We start from the raw sequence: 19,271 nt of genomic DNA, 5'->3' as shown, positions 1-19,271 counted from the left end.
CGCCACGTCCCCGCACAGACTGTAAGCCAGATTGCTAGAGAGGAGGAAACGCATCTTTAAAGGGAAAGAGATGCAGCAGGAGGGTGCGTGAGGACGAGATGACAAAGCCCTACTCGCCCCCTGTCGATGATGGATGCGGTGGGGCTACAGATCTTGGGGGTCCCCGGTCTCCCTTTTATGTGTCTGTCCCTTGCTCAGCTTCCCCTACCCCATCCCCTGTCCCTTCCTACTCAATCTGCAGGGCTCATGCTTCCAGTTATAGGATGAGGCCTGGCCATCCAGAGCCCTGCAGCCTGGCCTGGCTGAAACAGTGACAGGGAGACTGTTTCAGTGACCAGGGCTAGAACAGGCCTGGGGTTTGGCTCTACACTCTTTCCCACTGTGCCCCACCCCCACCCCCAGGCAGGAGGGTGGAATCGCCCCTTTCCTCCACATCTGCCACCTCCCACCCCCATCTTCTCCACTCTCAGGATGCCCTCCCCTTTTAGCTGCATAAAACCAGGCGGTGTGCTGGGGATGTGGCGGCCCTGCCAGTGCCCTGCTCGCCCCTGCTCACTCCCGCTGTCCTTAAAGCTGAGATCCTCAGCCTTGCTCAGGAGGGCGGCACCAGGAAGTTGCAGACTCCTCTGCAGAGCACGTTGGAATATGTATTTAATTCTATCATGAAACTTGGGAGCCACTTTATAAAGAAATAACATGATCACATAATATGTGCAGCAAATAAAATCACAGTCACGTGGGAGAACTAAGCAGAGAATCAGTGTCAGCTTGTTCATTTTGCCATTTCCAAGGTGGTAGAAGACCCCTTAAACATTTAAATGGGATTCAGAGAGAAAACTTCAAGACAGAGGCAATGCCATCAAGAACTTGATTTAGGGTCACAGGCTGAGCTTCCCGGAAGACCTAGACAGTCAAGCCCAAGACGCCCTCAATGGGACTGTGCAGAAGGACCATCACCCACAGGGGGCAGCATCGAGCCACTGTGCACAGCCCACTAATGCGGGTAGGGAAGAGACTCAGTTTGGCCAGTCCTGATTTGTCAAGAGCAACAGGAAATCCAGGTTTCTTTGGTGTGAAAAGCTCCTGATTTCAAAACTGACACTGAGGGTCAAACAAAGCAAGCCTGCACCCTCTGGCTGAGGTCTTCAGATTTGGAAAAAACCACATACAGATTTACAGGGCAGGCGCTTGGTCCAGACAAGGAACTTTGAACTCTCTGGGGCCAGTTTGAGAGCCCCAGTGGGGGAGGTGCCAGGGCTCTTGGTGGCGGGGGTGGGGATGGGGGGGCGTGGGTCTGGTGAGCTAGTTGCTGAGGAAGGGCATGGAGAGGAGCTGAGGAGCCAGGCCCACGTGACCCCAACATTCTGTCCCCCTCCCTCACCCACCCCCACCCCCTGTGTTTCAGAGGCCCCTCGGTTTGAGTCCATCATGGAGGACGTGGAGGTCGGGGCAGGGGAGACTGCTCGCTTCGCTGTGGTGGTTGAGGGGAAGCCGCTCCCAGACATCATGTGGTACAAGGTCAGAGGGTGATGAAGGCCTCAGGGGAGCCCTAGCCCAGGGGCTGGCCAGGGGCCTGGGAGGAAGGAGAAGGGATTTCTTCCTAGGGAGGGAGCAGGCAGCTGTAGGAAGACTGGAACTGGGACAGAGAAGAGCAGAGGTGCCGCCAGAAGTGCAGATAGAAGGGAATGGGACCCAGGGGTGCTAAGTGACCCTGGTGGGGGTTTAAGGAACCAGGGGACTAATTGGAGGATTCAGGGTTATCCGTGGGAGGCAAAGGGTGGAGCTGATTCTGGGTCCTGGGAGTCAGCAAGGCCCCTGGGTAGGAAGGTTCCTGGCCCTGAGATAGGAGCGCGACTGGGTCCCCGGGAGAGGCGAAGCCAGGCTGGAGGTGACGGTCAGCTCCGCAGGATGAGGTGCTACTGACCGAGAGCAGCCACGTGAGCTTCGTGTATGAGGAGAATGAGTGCTCCCTGGTGGTGCTCAGCGCGGGGGCCCAGGACGGAGGCGTCTACACCTGCACGGCCCGGAACCTGGCTGGAGAAGTCTCCTGCAAAGCAGAGTTGGCTGTGCGTTCAGGTGGGCAGGAGCTCAAGGGGAGAAGGGCAGAGTGCTCACCCCCAGGATCCGACGTGAGTCGCTGGCCCAGGGCCGCTCCTCCGGCCCTGCACTCCTTCCTTGCCCCCCCCCATCTTCCAGCCCAGCACCCCACCTCGGGCCCTGAGCATTCTTGCTCCTCTTCTGTCTCCTCCACCCACCCTGCCAGTCTCAGGCTCTGCCCTCATTCCTTTGTTGTCCTGCACATCTAACACCAGGCATCTCTTCCGCAGCTCAGACAGCTATGGAGGTGGAAGGGGGCAGGGAAGACGAAGAACAGCGCGGGAGGAGACTCAGCGACTTCTACGACATCCACCAGGAGATCGGCAGGTGTGGAGCGAGGAAGGGGGGTGGTGTCTGGGGGCCCAGAGAGGCTGGGTGTGAGGCTAAAAGAGTCCAGAGAGGGTCCAGCAATGCCTGCACCCATTCTCTCCCCTTGTCATCACCCAGGGGTGCCTTCTCCTACCTGCGGCGTGTGGTGGAGCGTAACTCTGGCCTGGAGTTTGCAGCCAAGTTCATCCCCAGCCAGGCCAAGCCAAAGGCGTCCGCGTGGCGGGAGGCCCAGCTGCTGGCCCGGCTCCAGCACGACTGTGTCCTCTACTTCCATGAGGCCTTCGAGAGGCGCCGGGGACTGGTCATTGTCACTGAGCTGTATCCTGGAACAGGCTGGGTGTCTGGGGGATACCTGGCCTGAATAATGGCCTTGTAACAGCCCGTTAGTAACACGTTTCACACTTAACAAAGTTGGGAGGGGCTGACTAACTTCACAGAGGGGAGTTGGGAGACCTCTGAGAAAACCAGAATTTTCAGCCCCGCCCCTTTTTAAAGCATAAATGTACTTAGCACTTAATGTGTTCCTGGCCATGTTCTAAGAGCTTTATCTACTTAACCCTCATGTATACCTACCTATCTCATGGAATATTATCATCTCTATTTTATAGATGATGAAGCTGATGTACAGAGAGGTTAAGTAACTCACCAGAACTCACACAGTTAGCAAAAGGCTTGGGACTTTTATCATGAAATGCAGTACAGTGTATCTGAACATTTGAAGTGACCCCATCTCAGATGAGCATCAATACTTGGCTCTATAAGTAGGCTGTTTCCATAAAGACTGGGTTTTAGCCGTGCGTGAGAGCTGTTGTTAAAGGCACGCTATGTCAGGATGCTGGGGGTTGGCCTGTCACCCCTACTAGCAGGGTGACCATGTCCTCACACCAGGTTCCCGGTCTGCACTGTCAGAACCCAGACCTCAGCAAAATGACCCATTATTGTCTGTCATGAACCTTCTAGGTCATTTCCAGATAGAGTCAAGAATTTCCATTTACAGTCAATGAAATTCTCTTCTAATTGATCCCTATACATACCTCACAGTGGGGCAAGAGGAGGTGTTGTCCTGTTTTACTCCTGAGGGAACTAGTCTGGGAGGGGCTGGGTGGCTTGCCTGGGGTCCCCTAACAAGAGAGTACATGCAGGGTTGTCCCGCCTGTGCACCCAGGTGACAGGCGGAGGAGTGGAGACGCTGCTGCAACTGGGCTCAGAGGTGCTTTAAGAGAGCGGAGAATCCGTGCTGAGCTGGGGTCTGACTTGAGTTCTGGGGAGGGGGAGGCACTGCCCAGTGGGGAGGGCAAGGCAGTCAGCACTGGCCACTGTTCTCCTTGACCTGGGGCCCAGCTGCACAGAGGAGCTGCTAGAGCGAATGGCCAGGAAACCCACCGTGTGTGAGTCTGAGGTGAGGGCAGTGGGTGGCAGGGCCGGCTGGGCAGTGGCACTCGCCTGCCTGTGCTCTGGGAGCTGAGGAGTGGGTCCCGGGCATGCGCCCTGTGCCCGTGAAGAGGCCGGGGCAGCAGCGGAGCCCCTTCCTCCATCCCACCAGACCCCACCCCCTGCCCCGGGACTTACCCTGTTCTCTGTGAATCTCAGCAGACCACCCTGCCCCTCCCTCTGTTTCCCAGTCTTCCTCACATGTGGCTCCGGTAAGAGGGCCACCTGGACTCTCTTCAGGCCACCGCTGTCCTGCTGTAGAGGCCTGGACCAGCCATGAACTGCACGGTCCTGTCTGTTGTCACGTGCATGGCTCCCTTCTGTAACCGTGGTGTGCCCGACCTGTGTACACGCAGGCCTGGGATCTCTGCAACCCAAACCTGGGTTTCAAGCCCCTTCACCAGCCATCTGAAGGCCACTTAACAGGCATGGCCCGACCTCCTGCCACAGCCCCGGTGGTGATCAGGCATAACACCCACTCTTCCCCCGTGAACTCCGGGTCACCTGTTCCCACAGATCCGGGCCTACATGCTGCAGGTGCTGGAGGGAATATGCTATCTGCACCAGAACCATGTGCTGCACCTGGATGTCAAGGTGAGGTGCCGCAGGGGCCGGGGAGCAGGTGGCCCCTGTGGAAGCCAGGCAGCGGGGGGCCCTTCCCTCTTCACTGAGCCCGCACGCCTCGCCTTGGGTCCCGCAGCCGGAGAACCTGCTGGTGTGGGACGGTGCGGAGAGCGAAGAGCAGGTGAGGATCTGTGACTTCGGGAACGCCCAGGAGCTGACTCCGGGAGAGCCCCAGTACTGCCAGTACGGCACGCCCGAGTTCGTGGCGCCCGAGATTGTCAACCAGACCCCTGTGTCTGGAGTCACTGACATCTGGTAATGTTGGCACACTGAGCTGCTGGGGTGGGCCAGGGCAGCTGCCCCCGTGCTGGGGAGGTGCTCCCTGGCAGCGGGGAGCTTCACTAAGCCCAGATTCCATCTCCGACAGTCGACCGGTGGCACTGCTCATGGGTTCCTTGTCCACGTTACTACCTACCCCTCATCAGTTGGGGTGACCCAGGCACTCAAGGGCTCAGGCCTGTCAATCTTTGGTTCCTTGTCTCTCCTGGATGGTTGGCCATCCCCTCTGCAGCCACCTCGCCTCCCCACAGTGAGGCAGGCACGGTCCCTCCACTCCCAGAGTCCTCATGGCTTCCTGGGCTGGCCCTGCTGTGACCCTTGACTCCTCCAGGGATGTCTGGACCTCTGGGTTCAGAGTTTTCCCTGAAGGAGGCGCCATGTCCATTTTCCATGACGGTGTTCACAGGGAGGACACTTCTCCCTAGATTCCCCGCTCACTTCCGGCGGGAGGTGCGCTGTCCTCTCACCAACCGGCTCTCCTTTTCCCACAGGCCCGTGGGCGTCATTTCCTTCCTCTGGTAAGAGCCCCTCTGAACTTGGGCCCCCACAGTCCAGTGGTCTGTTAGCAGCACCTCCCACCCTGACATTAGCAGCGCCCCCCACCTTGACATTTGCAGGGCCTGGGGCTAGAAAGCAGTTGGGGGCGTGCAGCCCAGCCCTTCTCTTCCACGCCCCCTCTTCTTCCTGCACAGCCAGGGGCCTCATATGCATGTGGGCGCCCCAGCCTGGGTGTCTAAGTCTCCCACCGTCAGCCTCTCGATGAGGGGCAGGCACACAGGCTGGATGGAGAGAGGCCAGTGTGGGCTCAGGGCCACTCAGGCAAGAACTACAGGGTCCTGACTGTCCAGCAGGACCTGGAAGGCATAGGCTCAGGCTCAAGGAGGCACATCCCCTGAGCAGGCTCCTCACCTCGAGGACAGGCCACAGCGGGAGGAAGGACAGAACAGGTCCTCTAAAGCACCGGCCCAGGGCAGGGACCCGGTTGCCCACGTCTCAAGGTGGTAGTGCCACCTGCCTGTGCCCCGGGGTGGCAGGAACAGGACAGGCAAGTGTCTGAAAGATTTTGTCCAGATTTACCTAGCCTGTGTGTCTGCCCCACAGCTCTGGGGTCCCATGTCCCCACTGGCACCCTCTCATCTGTGGCTGAGCCCCAGGGCCCTGCTGCCCTCACTCAGCCCTCTCCACCCCTGCAGCCTGACGGGGATCTCCCCGTTTGTTGGGGAGAACGATCGGACAACATTGATGAACATCCGAAACTACAACGTGGCGTTTGAGGAGACCAGGTTCCTGAGCCTGAGCCGGGAGGCCCGGGCCTTCCTCATCAAAGTGCTGGTGCAGGACCGGCTGTGAGTCCGAGGCCCGAGGAGGCCCCCCCCTGCAGAGCCCCTCATGCCACCCCTACTGCTGCCACACCTCTGCCCTTTGACACCCGATCTTCCAAGTCCCTAGAGGCCCCGTTTCCCCAAACATTGATTGACTGGCTGAATTGGACTCATGAATCCCTTCCTCCTCCTTCCTTTCCAGGAGACCTACTGCAGAGGAGACTCTGGAGCATCCTTGGTTCAAAGTGAGTCTAGTTCTGCAAAGTCATGGTAGGAGAAGTGGAGGGAGATAAAATGTTAACAGCTTCATTTGTTGAGAACCTACTGTGTGCAGTTAGCATGATAGGCGTTTAGTCTACTTACGATCTACCTGCTTCAAATAGCTCTGGGAGAAAGGCACGACTCTCATTGTGTCGATAAGAAAACAGGCTCAGGTTGGGGGAGCGTGGATCCCAAGGCACAGGTCTGGACCTCCCCACCCCGTCCTGCGGGGCCCTCATGAGGGTTTCTTCTGGCTCTCGAGACCAGCCCCGGCCTTCCTCACCCCTGTGTGCCCCCCTCTGTCCTGCACCGGTGCCACACCCGCTGTGGTTAGTATGTGGCCTGGCCTCTTGGGTTTGAGCTCTGTGTGGGCAGAGTTCTCATTCATCTTCAAACCCCAGCAGTGCAGGGCACAGCGCCAGGTGGGGGGTGAGTTTCAGCAAGTGACCCAGAAAGAACAACGGAATAAACCAGCCATTGAGCTTTGCGCTGGGTCAACTGAAGGCTGAGGTAATTCTGGTGTCTGTCCTTGGAGAACGAGCCTGGCCTCCCAGATCAGAACCAGCTCCAGTGAGGACAGCCGGAGTGGGCGGCTGAGGGACGCATTTGTCTGGATGCGGCCCGCCCAGCTCCAGTTTTCCAGGGTGAGAGCTCCACGTGGAGACAGACGGCGAGGTGGGAAGTAGGACCAGGCCAGGGGCCTACGCACAGCCTCCTGGGGCAGCCAGTGTGCGGGGATGGGACCCTGAGCCCAGCGTAAGCTCTAAAGCCCATCCTGGAAGCGACTGATTTTTGGCCTCTCCACTTAGGTTCAGGGAATTTGTCTACACGTGGGCACCTTGGCTGTGGGAATTGTCGGGACAGATGCATGGGGAAGGGGTCCCCCAAGGAGCCTGGACTTGTTACTGCTCGGTTCACTGTCTCCTCCTGTGCACTTGGTCTCTCCATTGCCAAACCCTGAGGGTCTCGGTTGCCAGAGGGCTTTCCCTAAGTCCCGATTTCCTGGGTTCACAGACACAGGTGATGGGCGCAGAGGTGAGCACGGACCACCTGAAGCTATTCCTCTCCCGGCGGAGGTGGCAGGTGAGTTTGCCTGGGCCCTGCTTCTGTGCCTCCCACTGTATCACGCTGCAGCCTTTTCTCTCTGACCCTGCGTTTTTCTATCCTACGCCCTCACTGGCCACGTATCTGTCTTCACCTGCTTTATGGTGTCTCAGTTCCTAGCTCCCCTCCAGCCCTCTGACCCTCTGCCTGCCTTAGGCCTTGTCTCTGGGGCTAAGGGGGGCCCAAGTGGGACAGTCTGGCCCCGGAGGTCCCCCAGGTCTGACTCTAGCCCTCTGTCTCCAGCGCTCCCAGATCAGCTACAAGTGCCACCTGGTACTGCGCCCCATCCCCGAGCTGCTGCGGGCACCCCCAGAGCGAGTGTGGGTGGCTGTGCCCAGAAGACCCCCACCCAGTGGGGGGCTCTCATCCTCCTCTGACTCTGAAGAGGAGGAGCTGGAGGAACTGCCGTCTGTGCCCCGACCACTGCAGCCCGAGTTCTCGGGCTCCCGGGTGTCCCTCACTGACATTCCCACTGAGGATGAGGCCTTGGGGGCCCCAGAGGCTGGGGCTGCCGCCCCCATGGAGTGGCAGGAGCAGGGAAGGGCCACCTCTCAGGACCAGGAGACCCCCAGCCCTCAGGACCTCCCCTCCCCAGGCCAGGAGCCCCCAGCTGGGTCCAGCCCTCGGCGGGGAGAGCTCCGGAGGGGCAGCTCTGCTGACAGTGCCCTTCCCCGGGCCGGGCCGAGGGAGCCGGGCCGGGGCCTGCACAAGGCGGCGTCTGTGGAGCTCCCACAGCGCCGAAGCCCCAGCCCGGGGGCCACCCGCCTGACCCGGGGTGGCCTGGGTGAGGGTGAGTACGCCCAGAGGCTGCAGGCCCTGCGCCAGCGGCTGCTGCGGGGAGGCCCTGAGGATGGCAAGGTCAGCGGCCTCCGGGGTCCCCTGCTAGAGAGCCTGGGGGGCCGTGCCCGGGACCCCCGACTGGCACGGGCTGCTTCCAGTGAGGCGGCACCCCGCCACCAGCCCCCACCAGAGACTCGGGGCCTGCAGAAGAGCAGTAGTTTCTCTCAGGGTGAAGCAGAGCCCCGGGGCCGGCACCGCCGTGCTGGGGCTCCCCTCGAGATCCCCGTGGCCCGGCTTGGGGCCCGCAGACTCCAGGAGTCTCCCTCCTTGTCTGCCCTCAGCGAGACCCAGCCGCCCAGCCCTGTGAGGCCCAGTGCCCCTAAACCCGTTGCCCACAAACCCAGTGCCCCCAAGTCTCCAGAACCTCCTGCCACCATGCCCAGTGATGCCCCCCAGCCCTCAGCACCCCAGCCTACCCAAGAGAAGGCCCCAGAGTTCAAGGCAGAACCAATTCCAGCCCCCAAGCCCACACAGCCCCCTGTGGCAGTGCAAACCTCAGTGGCCCCCCTCACACCGTATGCCCAGATCATGCAGTCACTGCAGCTGGCGGGTCACACGCAAGGCCCTCCGCAGGGCCCTGCCGCATCTCCAGCGGAGCCCAAGTCCCACCCTGCTGTGTTTGCCAGGGTGGCCTCCCCACCTCCGGGAGCCTCCAACAAGCATGTGCCTTCAGCCGCGGCTCCTCCAGGGTCAGCTGAGAAAGCCAGGGTCCCCACAGTGCCCCGCAGGCCCGGCAGCAGTCTCAGCAGCAGCATCGAGAACCTGGAGTCCGAGGCCGTGTTCGAGGCCAAGTTCAAGCGCAGCCGTGAGTCGCCCTTGTCTCGGGGGCTGCGAATGCTGAGCCGCTCGCGCTCGGAGGAACGCGGCCCTTTCCGCAGAGCCGAGGAGGAGGACGGCATGTACCGGCCCAGCCCGGCGGGGACACCGCTGGAGATGGTGCGACGGCCCGAGCGCTCCCGCTCCGTGCAGGACCTCAGGGCGGTCGGGGAGCCGGGCCTGGTCCGCCGCCTGTCGCTGTCGCTGTCCCAGCGGCTGCGGCGGACCCCGCCCTCGCAGCGCCACCCTGGCTGGGAGGCCCGCGGCGGGGACGGGGAGAGCTCCGAGGGCGGCAGTTCAGCGCGGGGCTCCCCGGTGCTCACTGTGCGGAGGCGGCTCAGCTCCACACTGGAGCGGTTGTCCAGTCGGTTGCAGCGCAGCGGCAGCAGCGAGGATTCGGGGGGCACGTCTGGCAGAAGCACGCCGCTGTTCGGACGGCTACGCAGGGCCACGTCGGAGGGGGAGAGTCTGCGGCGCGTCGGCCTCCCGCACAACCAGCTGGCTGCCCAGACCGGCGCCACCACGCCTTCCGCCGAGTCTCTGGGCTCTGAGACCAGCGCCACGTCGGGCGGCTCAGGTGGGGTGGCGCAGGGCCACAGTGAAGGGTGGGTGTGTGAACAGGTCTGGGTGGGTCTGGGTGCAAGACTGGGGTGACAGATGCAGAGTGCGGAAGAGGGTGGGTTCGCTGGAGAGAGGCTCTGGGAGGAGGAGAGGGGAGGGCCACTCCCCAGAAAGAGGTGGAGCAGGTGCTGGGAGCCCTGAGCATGGAATTGGTGGGGCTGATGCTGCAGGAGGCTGAGGAGCAGAGGCAGGGTGGGAGCAGGCCAGGGCTGGGCCAGGGTGTTCTCTGTTTCCTTGGGCCGAGGGCTGCAGGGAGGTGGGAGCTGTCTGGCCCTGGCTGGGCGGGTGCTCAGGCTCCTGGGTCTTCCCAGCTCCCGGGGAAAGCCGAAGCAGGCTGCGCTGGGGCTTCTCTCGGCTGAGGAAGGACAAGGGGTCATCACAGCCAAACCTCTCTGCCAGCGTCCAGGAGGATTTGGGTGACCAGTACGTGCGCAGTGAATCAGGTAAGAGAGGCCTGCTGGGCGAGTAGGCCACCCTGCCCCCCGGGGCAGTCCTAGCTGGGTGGGAGACCGACCACTCTGAGGAGCCCAAGCGGTGAAGGAAGGGACCTGGAATCAGGAAAACGACAACTACGATCATAATAGCAGCAACTGCCGTTATTAGCAAAGCTGAGTGCCCCGTTAGGCACTTAACAAGGCCCACCTCACTCAACACCCGCCCCCCCACATTGTTGAGGAACTATTATCTGTACCGTGTCCGTATTTTACAGATGAGGAAACTGAGGCTGAGCCGGGTTAAGTAGCGTGTGGAAGGCTCAGAGCCGTAGTAGGTGCAGCAGTCAGGCAGTGGGGCTCTGCCACCCTGTGCAGTCAGACCCCAGAAGTGGCTTTGGGACACCAGACTAGTGGTTAGGCCCCTCCCTCGTGGGAGAGCCTAGGAGGTCCCTGTAACTGTGTATAGTTCTAAAGGAGGTCAGGGTGGGGTTCCCGCCCACAGAGCCCCCGTGCCGAAGTGTGTTTGCTCGAACGTGCACACACAGACACTTTCTTTCCTGGCCTAGAGGCCCGCTGTCTGCACTGTGCCCCCAATTCTCTATTTCTTTACAGCCCTGAATACCCACCCCCAGCCCCTGCAGGGCCTCCAGCATCTTCAGCACCCTCCTGGCTGTTTGCCAGGGGGAGGGGAGCATAGGATATGCTCTGTCTATTTCTCTGCCCGAGTGTCCTGGGCTGCCGGGAGGCAGGTATTTTCCACCTAGGATGGCCCTGTCCCTCACCCCAAAAGGGGGCATTGTTCAGGGACTGCACACAAAGGCTCAGGAGGCCAGGTTCCCAGGCCAGCATGCAGAAAGAACAGAGCAGGCCCAGCAGGCCGGGCCGTGTGCAGGGCCTTTAGTGGTCGCCAGATCTCTTCTTCCTGTTTCCCCATGAAACTCCTCAGGACTGTCCCAGCTGTGCCTCCGCTGGGCTTGAGCTGATTGTGTCCGGCCTTGGCCAGGAGAGTGGGGGCATCCTACCAAGGCGCTGGACAGTGGGGACTGTAGGAGGGAAGAGCAGCGAGGGAGGCCAGCTGGTGGGGCAGCGGGGAGGAGAGGGACTGAGACGGGGAGACAGAAGCCAGCACAGAGGCCTGGGGACAGCTGATCCCTTCCCACCTGGGGCCGCCCTCCCAGGTCCGTTTTGCTGGTGCAGCTGATTTCCTTCTGAGGCAGTGTCCCCTTACCTCATCCTGCACCCGCCCCCTTGCAGAAGAAGCCTGTCCCATTTGTCTCGTGTCCACTTGACCAACTAGGGCCAGCCCCTGGGGGCATGGAGGCAGAACTGGCAGAGCTGGGCCAGGGTCACCTTTCACCTCTCCTCCTGGCCTTCCTCTCTCTCCCGCCTACCCAGCACTCTTACTGGTTCTGAAGGCGGCCAGTGACAAAACTATATATTCACTTTATGTTATTGTGCCTCAGTGTGGGGTCCCTCCTTGGGGAACAGGGGTGCAGTGGGGAGGGTGGGCTTGCTGCTGTTCTGACCATCCACTCTCCTGCCCAGCTCACCCCACCCCTACTCCCTCCTGGTCCTTTAGACAGGCAGCAGCTGGGGCTCCCAGGGGCATGTATCCCTCAGCTTTCTCTGCCCATGTGAATAAAATCCACCTTCATCCCCGGTGGCCAGGACCAGATGGGGATATTTCTAAACACACATGCCACGGAGCAGGAATGCAAGCCCTCACGGCACTCAGGAGCCACGGGCCACGGAGACTTTGGCCGTCTGCGTCCTGGCCATGGCCTGTTCACCAGTCAGCTGTGCAGTCGGCTTTGCCAAAACGGCCTCTTTCTCTTGGGGTCTGTGCCTGGCTCTGTTCTGGGCATGTTCAGGAGCTAATGATCATAACAGTAATAGGAGCTAACACCGATGAGCACTTATTATTATATCTTAGATACATGCTAAGCACTTTATATACTCCTTGTAATTCTCACAGCAGCCCTATGAGCTGAGTGTTATTCTTTCCCTCAGTTTAGACAAGATCTGGTTCAAGGTCATGCAGATACCGGCTTTTGCCCCTTCAGAAGCCCCTCACCACTCAGCTGACCTGAAGGAGTACGAGAAAGCCTAGCTCTGTATCCCCAGGCCCCCGGGGGAACTAGGGGTGGCAGAGGCTGACACCCTTCCTGGCTCGGCCCCTGCTTTGCCTTGACTTCAGACCTTCTGAGACTGCATATTTTGACTGAACTTTATGTCCAACCCCAGGATTCCCAGCTGAGGCCACCAGCCCCTCTCACTTGCCCTGAGGTGCCCCAGAGGGAGTGACTATTACCAGATCTTAAGCACTGCAGTTTTTCAATATTTGTTTATCTTTATTTTATTTAACAAGTGCACACAGAGCACATAAATGTAGTGCCAGGCCCTGATCTAATCGCTTTGCAAGCAGATGAGGTCACTACCATGCGTCTTCAATAGCCAGTGAAAGGAAGAGATAAGCTGTACACACAGTGAGTGCCTGGGGCCGTGATGCTCACCCCAGAGAAAATTCTCAGAAGTGTGGAGTGGGGTCCCACTTCTCACATCCGGCTGGGAAGAGACAAGCTTTCACTCTGCTGCCCTGCTCTCCTGTGCACCCTCCCCACCTTCCTCGGTGAGCGAGCTGCAGTCCCCACAACCCTTGGCTGTCTGCTCTCCCTCCAGACTTCCCCCCAGTCTTCCACATCAAACTCAAGGACCAGGTGCTGCTGGAGGGAGAGGCAGCCACCCTGCTCTGCCTGCCAGCAGCCTGCCCTGCACCCCACATCTCCTGGTTGAAAGGTAGGGTCACTTCTCCCTAGAGAGGGTCATTGGCAAGTGGCCCCAGGCTTGGGGATACTTGAGGGGGAGTGGCAACCCGAGGGTCCCGGAAGACCCGTGCACCGCCCCACTCAGCAGCCTCTTCTGCTTCTCTCTGCCCCCAGACAAGCAGTCACTGCGGTCAGAGCCCTCGGTGGTCATCGTGTCCTGCAAAGATGGACGGCAGCTGCTGAGCATCCCTCGGGTGGGCAAACGGCATGCTGGGCTCTATGAGTGCTCGGCCACCAACGTCCTAGGCAGTGTCACCAGCTCCTGTTCCGTGGCTGTGGCCCGTGAGCCGGGGGCAGGGGCCAAGGAGGGCAGTGATGGGGGATGTTGGGTGGGGCTAGATGGAGCTAAGCTGGAGTCTAGGGGCTCACTGGGACTCCCCTCTTCTCGCCAGGCATCCCAGGGAAGCTAGCCCCTCCCGAGGTACCCCAGACCTACCAGGACACGGCACTGGTGATCTGGAAGCCAGGAGACAGCCGGGCACCCTGCACGTACACGCTGGAGCGGCGGGTGGATGGTGAGGGACTACACGGGGGGAGGGGTGGCAGGTGGCAGGTGAGAAGCCAGGGAGACAAGTGCCTCCCCAGGCAGACCTTCCTTCCCGAGGCTCCCTGCAGACACCACTGGGAGCCTGGGCCACCCCTCTGTGGCCTCAGCCCCTCCTCCTCGATGCCTGCAGGGGAGTCCTCCTGGCACCCAGTGAGCTCAGGCATCTCCGACTGTTACTACAATGTGACCCACCTGCCGATTGGCGTGACCGTGAGGTTCCGTGTGGCCTGTGCCAACCGTGCTGGACAAGGGCCTTTCAGCAACCCCTCTGAGAAGGTCCTCGTCAGGGGCACACGAGGTCAGTGGGATGGGGTGGGGCGTGGCCAGAAAAGGAGGAGGACCCTAAGCCCAGGATCCACCCCCTTCTCAGAGCACCCGGGTGCTGCCTCCAGAGGCCCCACGGTGATGTTTTCCTTGTCTCCACTCAGATCCCGCAGCTCCGCTGCCTGCTGCTCACCAAGACACCCCTGTTACCTCAGGGCCAGCCAGGGCCCCGCCTGCGGACTCTCCTACCTCACTGGCCCCGGCCCTGTCCCCGTCCCCGTCCCCCACCACCTCTGCAGCTCCTAGTCCCCCAGGTCCCCAGCCAGCTGCTCTCAGCCCCTCATCTCCCCCAGCGCCCCCCAGCCAGGCCTTGTCCTCACTCAAGGCTGTGGGTCCACCTCCCCAAACCCCCCCACGAAAGCACAGAAGCCTGCAGGCTGCCCAAAAAGTAGAGCCCTCCCTCCCCAGTGGCCAGGTTGCCCCCAGTGAACCCACGTCTTCCGTCCCTGACACTGGGACCCCAACCCCAGCCTCCCCTCCACAAGAGGTTAAGTCAGCGTCTTCCTCTACTCCCCTGTATATGGTGACCTCCTTTGTGTCCGCACCACCAGCCCCTGAGCCCCCAGCCCCTGAGCCCCCTCCCGAGTCCACCAAGGTAACTGTTCAGACCCTCAGCTCAGCCAAGGAGATGGTCAGCTCCCCTGGGGGTGGCCCCCGCAGCTCTCCAGGGCCAGAAGGCACCACTCTTCGACAGGGCCCCCCTCAGAAACCCTACACCTTCCTGGAGGAGAAGGCCAGGCAAGCAGGGCATGGGAAGGGATGGAGGACAGAGGCGGGAGTGTAGGGGACACAGGGATTCGGAGAAGAGACCAGACTGCCCCCTGGGGGTGGGAGAAGGTGCTGAGATATGCGATCTCAGTACTATCGAGTTCAGATTTTCTCTGGGCCATGCACGATGCTAAACTCTGTAGCCGTCTGATCTCATTTAATCCTCATAACTTGGAGAGGAAGTCACTACATTATCATCATCACCTGTTGCACAGATGGGAAAACTGAGGTTGGAGAGGTTACGGGGTTTGCCTAAGGCACTGAGAGACAGAACTGGGACTCGAACCCAGATTTCTAGGATTCAGCTCCGGGACCCTTGACTGGGTCCCTGCTCTACCCACTGCAGCCCCCTTAGCCTCCACAGTGGTGGTGTCCCCTCTCTCCTCTGAGCCTGTGGTGTCCCCCCAACCCATAGGGGCCGCTTTGGTGTAGTGCGCATGTGCCGGGAGAATGCCACCGGCCGAACGTTCGTGGCCAAGATCGTGCCCTATGCAAGCGAGGGCAAGCGGCGAGTCCTGCAGGAGTACGAAGTGCTGCGGACGCTGCACCACGAGCGGCTCATGTCCCTGCACGAGGCCTACATCACCCCGCGGTACCTCGTGCTCATCGCCGAGAGCTGCGGCAACCGGGAGCTCCTCTGCGGGCTCAGCGAGAGGTAGCTGGGTCTTCAGGGAGCGACCAAGAGTGGGGGCGCGGGGATGGAACATCACCTGCCTCCCCTGCGCCCTCCAGGTTCCGATATTCAGAGGACGACGTGGCCACCTACGTGGTGCAGCTGCTCCAAGGCCTGGACTACCTCCACGGCCGCCACGTGCTGCACCTGGACATCAAGCCCGACAACCTGCTGCTGGCCCCTGACAACGCCCTCAAGATTGTGGACTTTGGCAGCGCCCAGCCCTACAACCCCCAGGCCCTGCGGCCCCTTGGCCACCGCACGGGCACCCTGGAGTTCATGGGTGAGGGCATCATGCCAGCCAGGGCGGCAGGGGGTCAGGGTGCTGCCAAAGGGGCAGCAGCCAGAGCTTCCCCCTCACGTCACCCACACATGTGCCATTTATTGAGTGCTTACTGTATGCAAGCAAGGAACAATCCTTTCCACGAGTTGTTTTTTTTTTTTCAATTTACCCTCACGGTAGCCCAGGAGATTGGCATAACATTACTCTCATTTTACAGATGAGGAAACAGAGGCATGATGAAATTATTTGTTCCATGTTAGACAGTTTTAAATAGTCAAGCCAGGATTTGATAAAGCTGGAAAGATAGGAGAATCAATTATTAATTTATATAAAAGAGGAAAACCAGCTACCATTCAGCTACCTGCTAAATACTTTATGTTCATTATCTCTATCCTTTAGAGTTAGTCCGAAAGCCGCACTTTACAAATGAGGAGATGGAGAACCGGGCAGGTTTAGTACATTGCCCAGGGTCCTGTAGTTCAGCGGGCAGGCCTGGGATTGGAGCCAGACAGGCTGATTTCAAAGAGTCTTAATCTTTGTGCCGGCCACGTTCATTGTGAATGGGCACCTAGGTCAGAGCTGACCCAGGGGGCCAAGCATCCCTGGTTCTCAGCAACTTCATGGTCTGGGTGACCCCCACCACTCGGTGCCTGGGCCACATCTCCCCTGAGGGCCACCTGGGTCCCCATCTGGACTTCTGTCATCCAGGGCCTGCTGCTCTGGTCAGACCCATGGTCTGGTGACCTGGACAGTGTTCTGCTCCTCAAGCCCCCAGGGACCTCCCCAGTCTTTCCCCCACTTCCCTGCCACCAGGAAACTTCTTCAACTTGTACTCTGTCTTCTGTCAGCTCCTGAGATGGTGAAGGGAGACCCCATCGGCTCTGCCACAGACATCTGGGGAGCGGGTGTGCTCACTTACATCATGTGAGTGCCCCCAGGACCCACCTTCTGCCTATACCCTCTCCCCCTCTCTGCACCTCCCCAGCACACGTGAGTGTGCACAGGTGCATGTGTGCACACCTGCGTGTATGCCCAGGTCCCTTATCCCTGCCCCTGAGTGCTGTGCCCCTTAGAACGCCCACACTGCTGTCCCCGTGGACCTGTGAATTGAGTCTCCGTTCACAGGGCTCAACTGAACTGTCTCCACCACAGGCTCAGTGGACGCTCCCCGTTCTATGAGCCAGACCCCCAGGAAACGGAGGCTCGTATTGTGGGGGGCCGCTTTGATGCCTTCCAGTTGTACCCCAACACCTCCCAAAGCGCTACCCTCTTCTTGCGAAAGGTCCTCTCAGTACATCCCTGGTGAGTGGGCCCCACACCTGAAACCCCCCAGCATTACCTGTGCCCGGCCTCAGGCTGCTCGGGCCCAGTTCATGGCTAAGACTCCCCAACTCTTCCCCTGCCCCTGATAATTACACTGTTGTGCTTCTGCTGCTAAATGGTTGTACTACCCACCATTGAAAACCTAGAGCAGCCCTATAACATAAGCAGAACCCCTGTCCCCACTCCAGAGATTGCCCCAGAGTTGCCCAGAGTCACTCACTAGGGGTGAATCCAGATTGGGACTCAGACACAGGGGAGGACAGAGCCCCGCCCCTCGCCAGGCTCACCGTCTGGCTGGGCCTGGCAGGAGCCGGCCCTCCCTGCAGGACTGCCTGGCTCACCCATGGCTGCAGGATGCCTACCTGATGAAGCTGCGCCGCCAGACACTCACCTTCACCACCAACCGGCTCAAGGAGTTCCTGGGTGAGCAGCGGCGGCGCAGGGCCGAGGCCGCCACCCGTCACAAGGTGCTGCTCCGCTCCTACCCAGGCGGCCCCTAGTGGCTCGGACCACAGCCCGGCCTGGGCTTCCCCTCGGGGCTCCCGCTGATGCAGCGGGACATTCCAGGGCCCACGCTGAGCTGGGTGGGCTCAGGGCTTCGGACACCACCAGCAGCAACAACATCCAGCCGGGCTATTACCTCACGGACCTGCCGGGACAGAGGCCCAGGGCTGTGGCCAGTGTCACCAGGCCTGAGCCAGAGCTGGAGACTCATTGGCCAGGCTGGGTGGAGTCGGGAGCAGGAAGAGGGGCAAAAACGGAATGGGGAAGTGAGAGAGAGGGATGGGAGACCGCAGGAAGGTTCCGGGGTTGGGGGGACTGCATCTCGGGGAGAGCCCACCGAGGAGGGTGTGAGTGGCTGAAGAGGTGGAAGAGGAAGGAGCCCAGGGTGTCGAGGCCATGGGCTGGAAGTGTCAGTGAAGCAGGGACAGGATGTGAAGACAGTGTCAGGGTGCCAGAGGCCGCATGTGAGAGAGGGCAGTGAGGTGAGGGAGGGAGAGGAGCGAGGACTCAGGTGGAGATGGGGTGGGCCAGCTGCCAGTGTCCTGGAGGAAGAAGCGAAGACGGCTGGAGGCGGGAAGCAGCGGTCACTCCAGCCAGCGCTCTCCTGGTGCCCCAGTGGGTGCAGCTCTGGGCTCGGTGCTGGCCCAAGGACGTCCCCACTGGCCCGCCGTGGCCTTCGCCCTTCTTCCCATTCATATTTATTTATTTATTGACTTTTATGAAGTTTCCCTTCCATCCAATCCTAATTGCTCATGTTGTCCTGACCATCCCCCCAGCCATCCAGCTGTCTGTGCAGCTGTCTGTCTGTCTGTCACAAGAGAAATAAAAACAGCAAGCAGCAGGACCTGTGTGTGGTTTGTGGGCAGAGATGGCTGGGAGTGCAGGGTGCTGGGACAGGCGCAGTTCAGCCCGATCTGGGCCAGGGAGAGCCCAGGTGTACCAGGTAGCACCTTCAGACCTTCCTCCTCCCTCCCTGACCCTCCTGACCCCTTACCTCTCCTTATTCCTAAACAGAGGAGAGACTTCGATCTGCTTCTCCTGAAGTTTCCAGAATCCTAGCAGGACCACTGAATCCCCACCATTACCCTCTAACCAGACTCTGGTGGCCCCCACCTCTTCTTACCCGTCCCATCAACATACCTGGGAGGATGTGAGACTCTGCAATGGACCGGCCCACACCCTAGTCCTGGCTCAGCCTTCTTTCCCTAGTACTTCCCAGCTTTGGTCCTGGCCCCCGGAGCCAGGGGTTTAGCATGATGATTGTGAGGGCAGGTGGTGTGAAGAGCTGCAGAGGAGACTGGGCCGGGCCCAGGCCCCTGCTCCCAGTGTGAGGGCTCCAGTCAGGGCACCAGCTGCACAGGGCAGATGTGAGCCCTCAGGTCTGTCTGCAGTGATGGTGCTTCAGACAAGCATTTTCCTAGGCCCCAGGGACACTCAGCCCGGGCCTTCTGATCCCCACGGCAAGCTGAGGGTCTGCTGGGTGTGAAGGCGCCCTGGCTCCAGCCGCAGTGCAGAGAGAATGGTCACGGGGCTCCAGAACTGAGCTGCCTTGCCCTGAGGTGGGGAGAGGAGGGAGCTAGTTCTCCTTGGGTCCAAAGGGACTGTCCTCCCCACTTCACCCCTGGAAAACTGTTCTTGACAAAGTGATAAGAACAAAGCTCCTACCGTGAGCAGAGAGGGCTGGTGCTGGTGTTTTGCTGATCGAGTTTGACGGCTCCTTGGCTGGAGCCCAAACAACTCTCCACCCAGCCCAGCCCAGCCTCTCTGGCCTCCCAGGATCTTAGGAAATAGGCAATCCCCATCATCATAAAATAACAGGATGTTGCCCTGGGCAGATAGTTCAGTTGTATACGCCAAGGTTTTGG

General features: G+C 60.2%; 1 protein-coding gene across 7 annotated transcripts in view; it reads left to right on the top strand.

Moving 5' to 3' along the window:
- Nucleotides 1-18,243, top strand: part of SPEG (striated muscle enriched protein kinase) — a 55,659-nt gene extending 37,416 nt beyond the window's left edge. For all 7 annotated transcript variants that reach the window (XM_053667489.1, XM_037143436.2, XM_053667417.1 and 4 more), the window contains 23 exons: nucleotides 1,406-1,518; nucleotides 1,908-2,076; nucleotides 2,328-2,424; nucleotides 2,545-2,745; nucleotides 3,769-3,826; nucleotides 4,375-4,452; nucleotides 4,559-4,737; nucleotides 5,253-5,279; nucleotides 5,955-6,107; nucleotides 6,286-6,328; nucleotides 7,359-7,427; nucleotides 7,692-9,681; nucleotides 10,037-10,168; nucleotides 12,839-12,955; nucleotides 13,099-13,266; nucleotides 13,377-13,499; nucleotides 13,662-13,829; nucleotides 13,960-14,593; nucleotides 15,039-15,278; nucleotides 15,356-15,579; nucleotides 16,428-16,503; nucleotides 16,732-16,881; nucleotides 17,210-18,243. In XM_053667489.1, the coding sequence (XP_053523464.1) occupies nucleotides 1,406-1,518; nucleotides 1,908-2,076; nucleotides 2,328-2,424; nucleotides 2,545-2,745; nucleotides 3,769-3,826; nucleotides 4,375-4,452; nucleotides 4,559-4,737; nucleotides 5,253-5,279; nucleotides 5,955-6,107; nucleotides 6,286-6,328; nucleotides 7,359-7,427; nucleotides 7,692-9,681; nucleotides 10,037-10,168; nucleotides 12,839-12,955; nucleotides 13,099-13,266; nucleotides 13,377-13,499; nucleotides 13,662-13,829; nucleotides 13,960-14,593; nucleotides 15,039-15,278; nucleotides 15,356-15,579; nucleotides 16,428-16,503; nucleotides 16,732-16,881; nucleotides 17,210-17,402 (5,402 nt within the window). In that variant the 3' untranslated portion in view covers nucleotides 17,403-18,243. The remainder of the gene's footprint in view (nucleotides 1-1,405; nucleotides 1,519-1,907; nucleotides 2,077-2,327; nucleotides 2,425-2,544; nucleotides 2,746-3,768; nucleotides 3,827-4,374; nucleotides 4,453-4,558; nucleotides 4,738-5,252; nucleotides 5,280-5,954; nucleotides 6,108-6,285; nucleotides 6,329-7,358; nucleotides 7,428-7,691; nucleotides 9,682-10,036; nucleotides 10,169-12,838; nucleotides 12,956-13,098; nucleotides 13,267-13,376; nucleotides 13,500-13,661; nucleotides 13,830-13,959; nucleotides 14,594-15,038; nucleotides 15,279-15,355; nucleotides 15,580-16,427; nucleotides 16,504-16,731; nucleotides 16,882-17,209) is intronic.
- The last annotated feature ends 1,028 nt before the right edge of the window (nucleotides 18,244-19,271 follow it).

The sequence above is a fragment of the Artibeus jamaicensis genome, unplaced genomic scaffold, assembly GCF_021234435.1.
Source record: "Artibeus jamaicensis isolate MK-2021 breed Jamaican fruit bat unplaced genomic scaffold, CSHL_Jam_final contig_1015, whole genome shotgun sequence".
In the NCBI taxonomy this organism is placed as follows: Eukaryota; Metazoa; Chordata; class Mammalia; order Chiroptera; family Phyllostomidae; genus Artibeus; species Artibeus jamaicensis.
Note: the sequence above shows the minus strand (reverse complement) of the source record. Positions and strands in the feature narration are given on the sequence as shown.